This window comes from Sciurus carolinensis, chromosome 14, assembly GCF_902686445.1.
Source record: "Sciurus carolinensis chromosome 14, mSciCar1.2, whole genome shotgun sequence".
NCBI lineage: Eukaryota > Metazoa > Chordata > Mammalia > Rodentia > Sciuridae > Sciurus > Sciurus carolinensis.
This window is the reverse complement of record NC_062226.1, coordinates 7,914,726-7,929,931: the sequence shown is the minus strand read 5'-3', so window position 1 is coordinate 7,929,931 and position 15,206 is coordinate 7,914,726. Positions and strand designations below refer to the sequence as shown.

At 42.9% G+C, this 15,206-nt stretch overlaps 1 protein-coding gene across 6 annotated transcripts in view; it reads left to right on the top strand.

Annotated features, from left to right (window-relative positions):
- Garnl3 (GTPase activating Rap/RanGAP domain like 3) overlaps positions 1–15,206 on the top strand; it is a 147,601-nt gene that overhangs the window by 60,006 nt on the left and 72,389 nt on the right. For all 6 annotated transcript variants that reach the window (XM_047523818.1, XM_047523815.1, XM_047523816.1 and 3 more), the window contains one exon: positions 3,109–3,183. In XM_047523818.1, the coding sequence (XP_047379774.1) occupies positions 3,109–3,183 (75 nt within the window). The remainder of the gene's footprint in view (positions 1–3,108; positions 3,184–15,206) is intronic.

Genomic DNA, 15,206 nt, shown 5'->3' with positions numbered 1-15,206 from the left:
GCATCATGTATAAATAAATAAATAAAATAAAAGATCCCTTGCCAACTAAAAGATATTAAAAAAAAAAAAAAAAAGCCTGATGAGTGTCTATACAATGGAAGGTGGTATGCTTAGCTCTGGGGATGCCATGGTGACAACAGAAGCAGTCGCCAGCCTCATGGAGCTCTGGGGCTGAGGGAGTGCTGGAGGAGTGCCGATGGATCGGTGAGCACATGAAGAAAGGGAAAGCACCACCACTCCCAGGTACTTGGGGATTTGCAGGGTGTCCTCTGCTGGGCAGTGAGGTCAGAGAAGGATCTTGGAGGAGTGGGGACTTGGCAGGTCTGAAGGATGAGCTGGGTTCACTGGGGGAGGCTGGGGCAGGGTCTTCTGAACTGTGGAACACCATGCATGTATGCTCTCTGGTGGGAAGGAGGGGTGCTGCAGGTAAGTGGGATGGTGGGCACAGATGAGCAATTTGCCAAAAACACCCAGTGGGTGTGGTGTTGTGAGGAATCATGGCTGAGGAGCAATGGTAGACAGTGTCTGGACCAGTAGAAGGCAGTCTCAGTTATCCAGGTGACAGATGACAATGACTTAGATGCAGACGGTGATGGAGAGATGGGGAACTCATGCTCCTGAATTCACAGGGAACTAAATTCCTTCTAACCATCACATCATCAAATGTATTCTTCCTTTCTTCCTGAACTTTGTAAGGAAGACAAGTCATATGCTTCTTATTCTAACGTCAGCAAAGGAAAAGGCAGGGTTGCCTATGCTGACAGGGTCTGGATGTAATGGCAGAGGTTTAATTTGTACTGATTTATGAGTGAATGAATAAATGAGTGGATTGGTGAATGACAATTGCTCTCTTCCCCATCCTAGATGGGATGAGCTATTGTCAAGACTTTATCTACCCACTTCTACTTCAAGAATAACAAGGGGATTGTCCTTTACACAGTCTCCCTTACATACCTACGCGATGTTACCAACTGATTATAGTTCTCTTTTCTTGCTAAATCCTCTCCCAGAGCCCTTGAGGCAGCCTATGCCAGTGACACCCAGCTTGGATCCTATTTACTGCTCCCTCTGCTTTAACAGCGAGTCTTCTACGCTGCCCTGTAGAAATGGCAGTGACCCTCAGAGACCAAATTGATCTTGCTCTGTACTTTAGAATTGGTCTCTGAAATCAGAGAACAGTCCACAAGCTCACTCTCACCTGACACCAGATGCAGAGTTTGAGCCCAAGGACCACCCTCAGTTTCGACCATTTGCTAGAAGGACTCACAGAACTCACCAAAACCTGTTTGGCTCACTTACATTCAAGCTGCAGCCCATGGATATAGACTAAAATCAGACTGAGCAGAGTCCAGGAGAGTTCAGATGCAGAGCATCCAGCTGGAGTTCTGGGCAGCACTGACCCCTGCTGGCAATGAACTGTGGCAGTACCATGGAGAACTGCCAGCCAGAGCAGCTTGCTGAGCCATGGGATCCTGGGCCCTCAGTGGGCCTGATTGCATGATCACGTGGACTTGGCTGACCACTGCATGAATGGCCTTAGCTTCCAGCCCCTCCAACAGGAGAACTGTACTGTGTGACCAGGAGCCCCCACCATAAATCACAGTGTTCCTATCTAGCATGGCTCAAAATCCCTAGGTGAAGAGACACAGGACATTCCCTAGGCTTAGAAGCCGTCTCTCAGAAGCCCAGGGCAAACCAGATCTCTGTTTGGACAAGGCAAAATACTATAGCTCACCCTCAGTTTATCAACAGTGTAGGATCTGCTGCCAGCAATAGCCGGCCATAGACATAGAAATCTTCTTTTTATTGTTTTTAGGAATCACTTTGCAGGTTAAAAATTCAGTATAAAAACTAGACCTCATGGACCTTTCAGATAATAGACAAGGATAATAGTGTCCACTGTCTGACTGCTTTTGCTCTCTCCCAGTTCTACCAGGCAACTAGTTGTGTGATTTACCCCAGCTTTTGATTTACCTTTCTCTGCCTCAGTTTCCTCATTCATAAATGAGATTAATGATAGTACAGCCTTGTGTTGTTTTAAGAATTAAGGAAAATAATACATGTTAAGAGCAAAAGAGTACATGGTGTGTATGAGTACTCAATAAGTACTAGATACTATTTTTATGTTTACCATGAGAAAAATGTGCCAATCTTTTTCAAATAATTTCTCTTGGGAAAATTTATGAGGGGAAATTATTTGAAAAAAATCTCTGAAATTTTCTCTCCTATATTCACACTTCCATGTCTTTTAAACTCTAGTGAAAGTAAGAAATAGCAATCTCTCCTAAGAAAGGGTTTCTGTTTTACTGGGTTAGCCTAAGATAGAATTGTTAAGAAGTGCCCCTCCCATCCCCAGCAAGTCCAGGGTGGGGAAATTGTTGGCAGATCTTCACTGAAAATTACAGGTAGATTTAAAAGGTTAAAAGAAGATAGAGCATTTTCCCAAGTCACTCTAAGAAATCTAGAAGGAGAGAATCTGGAGGGAGCAGTCTGAGAATTGCGGCGCCACACCACGCTCTTTCCCCCCTGGCCGCTTCCTAGTGCCCAGCTCTTGAAGATCATCTGTCTGCACGTGCCACCTTGCCAGCGCTCAGACAGTCTGCCCGCCTGGAAGGCACTGGTTGGCCTTTTGGAAACTGTTTAAAACTGAATGAGGCACAAGAGCTTCCTCAGATACTCGTGGATCCTTGAGTTCGTGCCAGCCACTAATTGTTCTTCAGGCTTCCCTGGGAAGACGCTGAACTTGACGCTTGGCTTTGAGTTTTACCATCTGCGAGCTGCCACTTGTCCACATGTGATGTGTATGAAAGAGTATTTTTCCAGGGACCATTGCTTTAATGTTTTTCAGTTTTGGAAAATGTTCTGATTGGATTTGATTCTCTCATTTTCCACTCTTGCAGCCCATGTGGTCCTGACTCTTGGACTCCTAAGTCTGTGGGGCTGACACTGAGGACTCAACGGGTAGAGCTTAAAAGGAACTCTTAGCTCCTAGGTGGGGCCCACTGGCTCATGTTAGATTTGGCCTGAGTATAACAGGAAGCCATTTGGACAGAAGGGGCACTGCAAATGGTGGCCCAGCTACTGATGGAATGTTCTTTTCTCCTCTAGCTTATTTCCAGTGATGCTGATGGAGCTATCCAAAGGGCTGGAAGATTCAGAGTGGAAAATGGCTCTTCAGATGAGGTAAGAATATTCCTTGGTTCCTCTTTTGGCACCAAGCACATACCTGTAGTGCCTATGCCATGGCAGTGGGCAGTTTGTGGTGGTCACAGTGACTTACCTGAATAGAGCTCTGGAAGGGGTAAATGGAACTTTGCAAAGCTTTTCTTGGAGCAGATGTAGAGGGGCCACACTATTATGCTGGCATGAAATGTGCTAGTAATTGAGTGACACATATCTTTTAAAAGTTCTGTCATAAAACCAAGTGGACACATGCCATTGTTCTATCAGCAGTGGGAAAAAAAAAAAAAATCCACAGCATTGTTTTTTGGATCTAAGCTCCTCCCCTTTGCCAGGCTGGTCAGCATGGCCCTGCCGTATGAACAGATCCATTTCCAAGAGAACAGTGCAAAAGCTATGTTGACTACAAATGTTGCCTTTATTCAGAGAAGCCACCAGGAAAGGAGGACACTGCTGCCCACTACTCCCTGGTCCATGCCCTCCTTCTGGGCTCTCTTCTTCTTCCTTGCTGCCCAGGCACAAGGATTACCTCGCTTTTCTTTCTTTAAGTCTGACACAACTCGCTCTGTCCCGTGGAGTCTTCCTTCCCCTGAAGTTGCAGAATACAATGTAAGCTCCCGATTCTTTTTCATCTTTGTGCCTATTTTCAAGACAGCTAATCACAGTGTTTCAACACCCCAGCTTTGGAATCAGACAAACCTGGATTCACATTCTGTCTCCCTACTCCTAGTCATATGACCCTGGGTGAGGGGCCCAACCTTGTTGAGCTCAGTTCGCCATGTGTGAACCAGAAACTGTCTTGAGATTGTTGTGTGAATTCAGTGAGGTGAGCTTGGAAAGCTCTTAGCACCACACCTGGCATACAGTGTGGGTTCACACTGAGAGTTATCCTGGTAATCATGGGTGTCGTTACTCCTTAACTGCTGCCATATTGCCAGCGTTGCTCGCCCAGCCACTTCCCAAAGCAAATTCTTGGTGAAGAACTATGAACTTAACTTGAAAGGCCCTAGAATTCAGGAAATCAGTGTTCATCTTCACCTGAGGCCTTGTCTTAGTAAACTCATTTACCCAGGAATGGTGCCCTCACCATAGCTACGTCAGGCAAAAGGAGGCATTGTTCTTCTGGTCTGCACCCCTGAACAGGTGCCCACAGAATTCTTGCCAGAATGATCTCAGCTTCTTGCCAGAATGATGTCAGGAAGTTTGCTTCTGAAGCTTAGAAATGGCCCTCCCAAAGTGGCCTGAAATGACCGAAAACCAGGCAGCCTAGCATGTCTCAGGTGCAAAGCCAGTAGCAGAGCAGTAAGCCCCTGTTTCAGTGCTTGGAAAGCCACTGTCCACCATGCTGAGTTTCTACTTTGAGAACCTACACACTGGAGACCCCAGAGGCTGCTGCACCTCAAGACATGCTTCTGCTACCAAAGGCTTTCAGGACTTCAGCCCATTCCAAAATAAGCAAACTGCATTTGACTATACCCACCAACCACAGTTTTAGCCCCTGATGGGACCTGTGTCTGGAAGAAACCCACACCTCCAGGAAAGACATAAATGGAGTCTTCATGTGGTCCTGAAATCACCATACACTTCAGCCATCAAACATTGTTCACCTGGCAGAGTCACCTGCTCTGACATATACCTAAGGACAGATTCTGGCTTCTGACCAGAGATGGGAAATCACCTATGGCAGATATAGGCAGGACTGACTCTAGTCAGATGCCTGGGCTCAAGTCATGGCTCTGCAGCTCACCTGCAGCATGTCTTGGGTAGGTCCCTTGACAACCTGGGAACCACTGGTGGATCTGCTGACTTCTCAGATCTCTGTGGTCTACTGTGTGAAACACAGTTCTGTCAGATTGCTTCTCTGGAAAATGATGCCAAGATCAAGTACTATTTTAGATTTTGTTTCCACCAAAGCCACTGAGCATGAGTTCTCAGTTAGAGTACCTTGGCTTTGTTTTATGTTGATGATCCTCAGTTATAAGCTTCTGACCTGTGTCCATCCCAATGTCCAGCCCCATGAAAGGCCTCAGAGGCACATGACACCTAGAGGAAGATAATTGGGCTTGCTTTGAGTTCGTTAAAGCAGTTAGTGCAATAGAAGACTCAGTATAGCAACTTAAAAATTTCCGAACCCATGAACAAACAAATTACAAAGCATTCCATTATTGGGTTACTTGTCCTTTCATTTTTGAATTATAAGGGTCCTTTGTATAGTGTGGACACTAGACCCTTAAGAGATATGTGATTTGTAAAAACTTTTCCCATTCTGTGAGTGTTTTTTCCCCACTTTCTGGATTGTGTCCTTTGAAGTATAGAAGTTTTTAAACTTAATGATGTCCAGTTTGTTATTTTTTCTTTTAATGTCTAAGAATCCAGTGCCTATGTCAAGGTTGCACAGTCAATTCCTATGGTTTGCTATTTCCTTAAGATAATGTCCAATTTGCCTTTTATTTCTCTGGACGTGGTCTGTGTGGTGGTCTTACCATCTGGTCTTCACATGGTGGAGGTTTTTGTCACTCGCCGTCTGTCATGCCTGTGTGTGCCTGACTGCCTGGTTGTGTGCTATCTGGTCTTGAAATTCATTCTGAGGATACTAGAGGCCTACAGCACATTGCCTTTTGGCCCAGAGGATTTTGGTTTACTTTTGCCAGGCGCCTTTAAACTCAGTCCCCAGGTTGAGGCCTTTAAATATCCAGGTGACAGAGACTGGAGCTGCAGGTTCATGTGAAGGCTACAGGTGGCCTCACAGCTCTCAGGCTCTCCCCACTGGCTTGCTTGGCACCATGTTTCCATAACCCCTTTCTCGGGCTCCCTGATTTGCTGAAATGACTCACAGAGCTCAGGAAAGCACTTTAGCTCTTATGGCTGGTATTATAAAGAATGTACCTCAGGAATAACAGCACATAGAGTAAGTGTGGGGCAGGAGGCCTGGCAAGGAGCTTCCCCCCACCAGGTGTCCACCTCTCAGCATCTCACTGTTCACCAACCAGGAGGATCTGTTGAGCCCCAGTTTAGGGGGCTTATGGTGGTGTCACGGGCACGATTGATGGAATGATTGATTGGCCGTTAATCAATGACTCACTCCAGCCCTCTTCTCTCCCTGGAGATTGAGAGGTGGGGCTGTGAGTTCCAAGCTTCTGATTGAGGCTTAGTCTTTCTGGCAACCAGCCTCCAAGAGTCACCTTCTTAGAACAAAAGGCGAGCCTGTCACCCTTCTCACTCAGAGAATTCCAAGGGTTTTAGGAGCTCAATACCAGGAACCAGGGTTAAAGGCCAAAAATGTATCCTCCATTATTCCACATCCCCAAAGCAGATAATTCCACTTTTCAGAATTGCTAATTGCTAGAAAGTTATTTTCATTGAACAGTACTCATCTATTTTTTCTGCTTTGTTCTCCATAGCTCCATAGGGTAAGGCTACCCTCTTCACCATGATGGTTCTTCAGCATTCAGAGATGTCTATTGTGTTCCCTTGTTAGATGAAACCAGTCCCTCCATTATCACCCTTGTTGCTATTCCTTGGATACATGAAAGGCCACTAATTAGCCTCTTATTTTTATTTTATTTGTTTCTTAATATATTTATAAGTAATCGTGCATATTGACCCCCTCATTTAGTCTATCTCCTTGCTTAATTTCTCATTCCTACATATATAAATTTAGTAACAATATTGAAAACTTTCCAGATATTTCCTGAGTACTTACTATGTGTCAGATTTTTTAATTGGCAAATTTATTGACTTTTAATTGACACATAATCCCTGAACACAGTTATGGGGTACAGTGTGAAGCTTCAATGTGCAATGATCAAATCAAGGTAATTAGCATCTCTAATAATTGAACCTTAAATGCTCAGAAGGGAACGCAGGGCTCTGGATGTGCTCTGTAAGGCCACAGAGGGAGCCTGCCTGTCCCCTTCCTTGCTGGAGACACTCCATCTCCTTTTTTGAAGCCCAGTGAACTGACAGTACAGCATCCCCGCCCCTGTGTATTTCATGCATGCTGTGGTTCAGCAGTGAGGCAGCGTGGTGTCATGAGGACGATTTTGGAGTCAGACAGGCCTGTCTTCAGATCTCAGCTCTAATGCTTACTGGTCTGCAGCTCAGTGTTTCTGAGCCTCAGCTCCTGGTGGGTAGAGAGAGATGCGGCCCACTTCGTAGCACCTGGCCTTCCCCACCCTGCACTGGAGCAATTCATATATTGTACCTAACAGTAGGATTTTGCATTATCCTCACTGAATTTAATCTCATTAGTGTGTCCCATAATTTTTAACTGTCAAGAATTTTTGTGACATCTTGATTCTGTCACCTGTCCTATTAGCTGAACCACTGAGCAGCTTTATATTTCCTTCAGAAATGCTTGTCTTGCCATCTGTGTGCTCATTCAGATTATTAATTTAAATGAGCATGACCCCCAGGTGGGTCACTGGGGAGCTCCTGCACTGCTCACTCGTATGTACCAGTTAGTAGATGGTGGAGCAGAGGGGACAGTCTCTCAGCTCTTCACAACAACTGTCATTAGCATGGGAACAATTCTCTTATACACTGTTGGGAGATGTGGAAATTAGTTCAATCTTTTGGGAGGGCAATTAGCAATAACTACAAATGTATATGCCTCTTGGCCGTCAGTTCTGCTAGGATATACATTGCAGCAATATTTAAAATAGGGGGAAAAAACTGGAAACAACCTCAATTTCCATCATTAGAGGAGTGATTATATAAATTATGATACAATTATGATTGTACAATTATGACACACTGGAGTGTTTAGTCTTAACTATTGGAAAGAATGAAGTGTAGAGTTGGGCACAGTGATGCATGCCTATAATCCCAGAGGCTTGGGAGGCTGAGGCAGGAGGATCACAAGTTCAAGGCCAGCCTCAGCAACTTAGTGAGGCCCTAAGCAACTTAGTGAGACCTTGTCTAAAAATTTTAACAAAAAAAATTTTTAAAGGACTGGGAATATGGCTTAGTGATTAAGTACCCCTGGGTTCAATCCTTGGTTAAAAAAAAGAATGAAGTAGAGGTATATGCACTACCATGGAAAAACATTACAGCAGAATGTTAGGCAGAAGAGCACGTTCCAGAATGATTTGTTTAATATCCCATTTTCCTTTTTTTAAAAAAAAAATGAATATGCTTGTCAATATGAAAGAAAATTTCCAAAAGGATACTTAAGAGTACAACCATAATTGCTTCTGGAGAATGAGCCTGTGGTGTCAGGACAACAGCTGGAGCCTGAGCTTCCCTCCTTAGCCTCTTCCATATTCTTCACAGGTTTTATAAGTCTAGAGTCAACCCAAATTATTAAAAAGAATAAATCAGATCTGTATGTATTGAGCAAATTAGAACTTTATGCCCTGATATAGGAATATTCCCAAGATATTGTCGTAGTTGTTGTTGAGGCAGGTTCTCACTGCTGCCAGGCTGGTCTTGAACTGGGAGGCTCAGACAATCCTCCTGCCTCAACCTTTTAAATAGCTGGGGCTACAGGTATGTGCCACCATGCCCCACTCCAAGATATTTTCTTTAGTGAAAAAACAAGCTTCAGTGTAATATCTGCACTACTCCCATTTATGAAAACAAATCATGTATGTGTGTATGTGTATGTGTCTAGTGTGTGTGTGTAAAGTAAACACATATTTGTAACTGCATTAAGAAGATCTGGCATTATCCAAATCCAATCTGATAGCATGATTATTTTAGGCAGAAGAAGTGGAGTGGAACGTAGAAGATGGGGAGAGAAAGGGATTTTAATTTTTGTATAATTTCACTTTTTTCACAAGCAGCTTCTCCTGATTACATTCATAGTTCAAAAAATTTTAGTTTTTTTTTTTTTTAAAATCCATCTTCCCTCCTGCCAGAGTTCTCTCAGTAATTTAACTGAGGAACTGAAGGACAAGCAGTTCAAGGCTTTCTCTTGTTTATTGAGCTCAATCTGAAAGAGGTGATAAAAAATCACAGGCATTATGTTCAACTTTGGGTCTCATTTGTAGTGGGTTTGTATTGTATAGATTCGCTGCCTGAAGCCATATATTTGAGAACATTCAAATAAAATCAGTGTGTCATATGCAGATTTTATTGAAGTCTTCTCAAAATATCCTGGCCAGCCAGTTTCAGGCCCCCTTCTCCTTGTCCCACAAGTATAAATGGAATTTAAAAAAAAAAAAAAAAGTGAAGGCAGTAAGAAGCTTTGGTGGGCTTTGGGATTCAAAGCAGAGAAGATGAGGCTTTCTCAGCCTCCAGACTCACTGGACATTGCAGGCACATTCAGGCACATCTGCTGCACAGAACAGCGGGAGTCCATTAACCTACGTCAGACCTTTAACAGATGTCTAAGTAGGTGTAAAGTAAACATGGGCAATTGCAGAGCTAAAAGAGTTGTTATCTGGAAAACGCTCTCATTACAATATTTCCTCCTAATTTTCTTGTCAATGGCAAATAAATAATGTGTTCCTGTTTCATTATTACCTTAACTTCCTACAGACAGTTTCTGCATCACCGATCTCCTTTGTAAAATCAGGTGGGTGTAAAATAATGAGAATTTCTTGAAAATTAAAACCACAGTTAGATGCTATTGCAGCCATTCCAAAAGTGCTGGAGCGCAGAACTGAAATGCTGAGTGTTTGGTCAGAGGATACGGAACAACTAGAACTCTCAACCATGGCAAGCAGGGGCGTGAAGTGATGACTCCTCTTTGGAAATCTGTCTGGCAGCACCATTGAAAGTGAGCGTGTGCATCTTCTGTGTTCCAGGACAGACAGACAGACAGACAACATTCACAGTGATTTTATTCTTAATAAAATCGCAAACAATCCCAGTGTCCACCAGCTGGAGAATGAACATGAGCTGTGGTATCCATCCGTGGACCACACGGTGATGAGCAAGAAAGAACTGCTGCACCGGGCAAGGAGAATGTCACAGACAGATGCCGGAGGACGGGAAGCCTGGATCCAGTGAGAACACAGGGAGTGGTTTCATTTCTATGATGTTCCAGGGCAGGTGAAGCCCATGGAGATGGACAGCAGCTAGTGGTTGCCTTTGAGGATATGGCTGGGTAATGATGGGAGCCTCTGGGACACTAAAAACACTTCCTGTCGTGATCAGGTAGTGGTTATGAGGGTGCACACATGTAAAAAACACCACTCATTGGACACTTGTATGTCCCATTACATCCACCTCGTCAGCGAAAGCTGTTTCAGAGGCATTCTCCTGGGCCCTGGGCAGGGGGAGTGGCACCATCCCCGTGGATACCTATGAGTATTCTTGTCTTCACACCCAGTCATGTGTGGTTTGCACCAGGGCCAGGAGGTGCTTGCTACTGAGACTCACAACTTTTGGGGTGTTGGATTTTCCCCCCATTTCAGCTAAGTATTCAGTGAAGATGAAAGTTAAATAGGTAACTTTTAAATCTTTTTTTTTTTTTTTTTATAAAAGCCTCAAAATTAACAGCTGCACCTGATGTAGGAGATGAGCCACTGCCCAGTCCCATCCTTCCCTCTAGGTGCTGGCTGCATCTTGCCCTCCTGCATTAGCCCACTCCGCAGTGGCACCATCAGCCTCTGGAGAACGTCAAGCAGAAGCGTGTGCTCAGAGGTCCCAGGTCTACGTTTTCTGTCCCTTAATTCTTCTCAGCAGTCTGTGAAGTCTGTAGATCACCTCTCAGAATAATGTTTTTAAGTGCATATGAAATAAAACAGCGGATTACAAAAGAATTGGTTGTGTTGAAATCAATAATCAAGTTATCAAATTTTTTTTTCAGTGCTGGGGATCATATCTAGAGTCTTGCATATGCTAGGCAAGTGCTGTGCCACTGAGCTACATCCCCAACCCCAGGAGGATTTTTTTTAAGCCTAATTCATTATATCTATGTTTTTTTACTTACACATTAAATAACCAATCCAGCAGTAGATTCTGTAACTACTGTAATTTTATATGGCAGAAGAACATAAACAGTATTTCTAGATATCTGCAATCACTATAATGAGGCTTACCAAGTTTTAAAAATCTGTGTGTGTGTGTGTGTGTGTGTGTGTGTGTGTGAGAGAGAGAGAGAGAGAGAGAGAGAGAGAGAGAGATACCAGGACCGTTCACTCTACTATAGTTTTTTTTCTTTTTTTTTCTTTTCTTTTTTTTTTTTTTTTTTTTTTAATGTGGTTCTGGGAATTGAACCCAGGGCCTTGTGCTTGCAAGGCAGGCACTCTACCAACTGCGCTATATCCCCAGCCCTTACTATAGTTTTTTATATAATCATAATCGAATGAAACACTAAATTTTAGGAGTTGAAAAAAATAAAGATGTATTTATTTTGCCCCATCTGAGTCCCTCCTCCTTTACCAACCTCGATTCTTTCAGAACCCCTGGCATAGAGCACTGGGCAATGGTTCTTAAAATTTTGTCATCAACATCCCCCAGTTGCTTGTTAAAATAGAGATTCTCCCGTGGTGGTGCAGCTTAGTGGTATAGCACTTGCCTAGCTTGCATGAGATTGTGGGTTTGACCACAAAAACAAAACAAAAAAGAAATTCTTAGGCACCCAGAGAGATCTGGAGGAGGAGATCTACAGTGGACCCAGGAGTGCATATTTCAACAAATTTGAGAAGCACTCAGCTGCCATCTGGTGCTGCTACCTGAAAGAGCTCTCTCTGGGCTGTGCAAATCTTGGAGGCTCCAGGAGTTTAACTGTGCTGGGGATACAAGAGAGTCTCCTCTTCAGGCTTTTCTGAAACTTTCTAGGTTCCAGGGCCTCAAGGCAATGACATGGACTGTTAAGGGGTCTGACTGACTGAGGCCAGCTTCCTGGGCTGCACCCACCTCTGGTCCACCGATGCCTAGGTTGGCTGAGAGGCCGTAGGTCATGGCTGCATGCTGCCTGCTGTTCTGTGGAGCAGGACCACTGCTGGGGCTTCTGGTTGGGAAGTGAGTGGCTGTTGCTAATGAATCTACCAGGAGCAGATTCCAATGATTTGCCTCTTGAATCACAACAAAAAGTCAAAGCTAAGAGGAACTCCCTGATCAGGTGATCAGAATTAACCTCACCAACAAGGAGCAGAGGACATCCTGGATAAGTGTGCCTTGATAAGCTGAGAAGAACCAGCCTTACAGTGCTCCCAACAGGGGTGTAGACCCTTGAGTCTAAGTGCAGGGAAATGTCAGACAAACCCCAAATGAGGAGTGCTTTATTTATAAAATGAGGAAAGGAGGGTGCCACATTCTTCCAAAATGTTACTGTCATGAGAGACAGTGTGTGGAAAAGTTGCAGATGAAGGGAAGCTGAAGAGATGTGACAACATAGTGATCTGCACCAAAGAACAAACACTTCAAATGGCATTGTTGAACCACTTGATGAAGTGGGAATACAGATAACAGTGCTACACCCATGGTAAAGGTACTCATGTTGCAAAGCCACACTGTAATTATGTTAGAAGATATCCCTTTGCTTGAGAAGTACAGTGAAGTGTTGAGGGATAACAGGCTGTTATGTATGCATCTGAGTCTTGAATGGTTCCAGAAAATTGCATGTGTGTGTGCGTGTGTGTGTGAAGGTGAGTGAACAAATGAACCGAGGGGAAGCTTTTTTAGCAGGTGAACTTGATAAAGGGGATGTTCTTTGCTTTCTCATTCTCACAACTCTCTGCACTGTTCTTGCAGCTTTTATATAAGTTTAAAATTTTTTACAAATAAAAATGTATACATATTTAGTAATAGCTGGTTTTTAAAAATTCAAGATAACCCAACAAAAGCATAATAATATGAAGAAACTTTAACCTACAGTTTTATTCCCTGATAGGTTAAAAAGGCAGGACACAAAAAAAGATACAGAAAATGAAGTAATGGCTAAAATTAAAAAGAGAAAACACCTCTGAAATGGGAACTGGCTTCAGTTCCAGCTCTGCTACTGATTATCTCCACATCCTTAGGCAACATACATAAACTTGCTAAGTCTCAATTTCCTCATCAGAAAGAAGGGGGTTAAAATAGACTCCGTGTCATAAAATTGATGGTGTCGGTTCTGGAAATAATGCATAGCCTGATACTTGGAATTTCGAGCTCTTAACAAATGTCGGTATTTCCAGAGTGATGGCAAAGGCAGGGGGATTCCTGATTTAGTTCATAAGGTAACAACCCTGAGCACATGACAGCAACACATACAGAAAAGAAGCTGTTGATCCGTCTCAACAACTATGATACATAAATAATTTTTAAAGCCAGCAGTTCATTAAAAGAATAATACACCAAGACCCAGTAGGGTGCATGCCAGGATCTAAGAACTCTTCAATGCCAGAAGGGCTGTTTCTATATATAACACATTACATCACTGTGATTCTCCTCCATTTAACCTATTCTCTCAATAGTTGCAAAAAAGAAGAAAAAGCTTTTAATAACATTTAATATTCATTCCAGAGAAAAGCCTCTTTGTAAATTCAGAATTGAAGAATAGTTCCTCAACATGATTTAAAAAAAAAAAAACAAAAAACTTATCACAAACATAGCAAACATGTAGCAAATCACTAGAGGCAAAATCAAATAGTGTGGTCCAGTAGCCCGCCTCCTACATATGGCACAACATAGATGTCCATGGAACTTCTTTGGAATAACTGTCAATCATTCAGAAAAACGTGTAGCTCACACAGCCCCCACCCAGGCCAGGCAAGACTCAGACATTTACTATAAAAATATTTATTGCCTTATGAAGGTTGGGAGTGACGGTGTTCAAAAATTAGAGCTGGGTTAATTGATAAACTGTTAGGGAAAAATTGATCCTTGCTTCATAGCACACATCTTAAATGCTCAACAGATTAAAGAATGAAATGTAAAAATGAAAGCACAGAACATCAGAGGTAAATAGTTCCATTAATAATGGTATGGAGAAACTTTCATGTAATGATACTAAAGATAGGAACCATGAGGGGAAAAATCTGAGAAATTTAAAACATCTCTGTGCCCAAAATTACCATAAGCAAAGTTAAAAATAAAAAAATGAATGAAATGGTCTGCAATCAATTTTAAAGTCTTCATAAGTAAGAAAAAATACTGTACGATGATCGGAAAACAGACAAAGGGCATAAACAGGTAACCCACAAAAGAGGAAACAACTAATAAAAGTATAAAGGAAATGTTCGATTCCACTGGTATACAAAAAAACAATGCTGAGATGACATTTTAACCATTAAATTGTGGAGAGGAAATGTCGAGGGCATGGGACTAGGCAGGCTCCGCCAGTGCGGTAGAGCCCTGATCACGACACCATGTCACAGATCTTTGGTAATGTGCCTAAGCCTTGGCAAAGCAGTTCAGCTTCCAAGAATTTATTCTCCAGGGATAACTGGTCAAGTCAGCATGCCAGCCAAGCCAGGGATTAGGTGTTCACAACTTTATTTACAGTGGTCTGATATTGTTAAATAGTCACTTTGTGTCCACAGTGGAATATGACAGAGCCATCAAGATTAACATTGTAGAAATATATTTATTGACATGGAAAAAATGAATGCAGTGCCCAGGCAAGTCACAGGGCTGCATGTTCAGTACAATTCCATTTTGGTAAGAAGAATGCATATGAATATGCACAGGAAAAATACCCAAACATTAATAATTATCTTCAGATAGAGGATTTCAGTTACTTGTTAGGTTTATTCATATTTTCCAGTTGGGTGATTTTTATAATACATCTTAAGAATTTTACAAAGTTGTGGACTTGAGTCAAGTTGAGAAGTATGTTGGAGGTGAAATGTGTCTGTGTCACAGCTGGCGCTCTGGGGGCACCAACTTGCAAATGTTGTGAAACCTCTGACGGAGGTGCCTTATGCTCCTGTCAGCTCCTCGCCTCACTTGGTTCTCTTTCCTGCACCCCAGGGGCCTCCGGAATACCTCCAGGATGCAAACTTAGACTGAGCGTCTTTTCTAATGAGAACATGAAGTTATGGCCCTTGGGTTTTGCTTTGAACAATGGTTTTTTCAGGTTCTTTGGCCTCTGGTTCATTGCCAGCTTATTTGCTTTCTAAGTAAGCCTCTGAATGACACAAACTTTG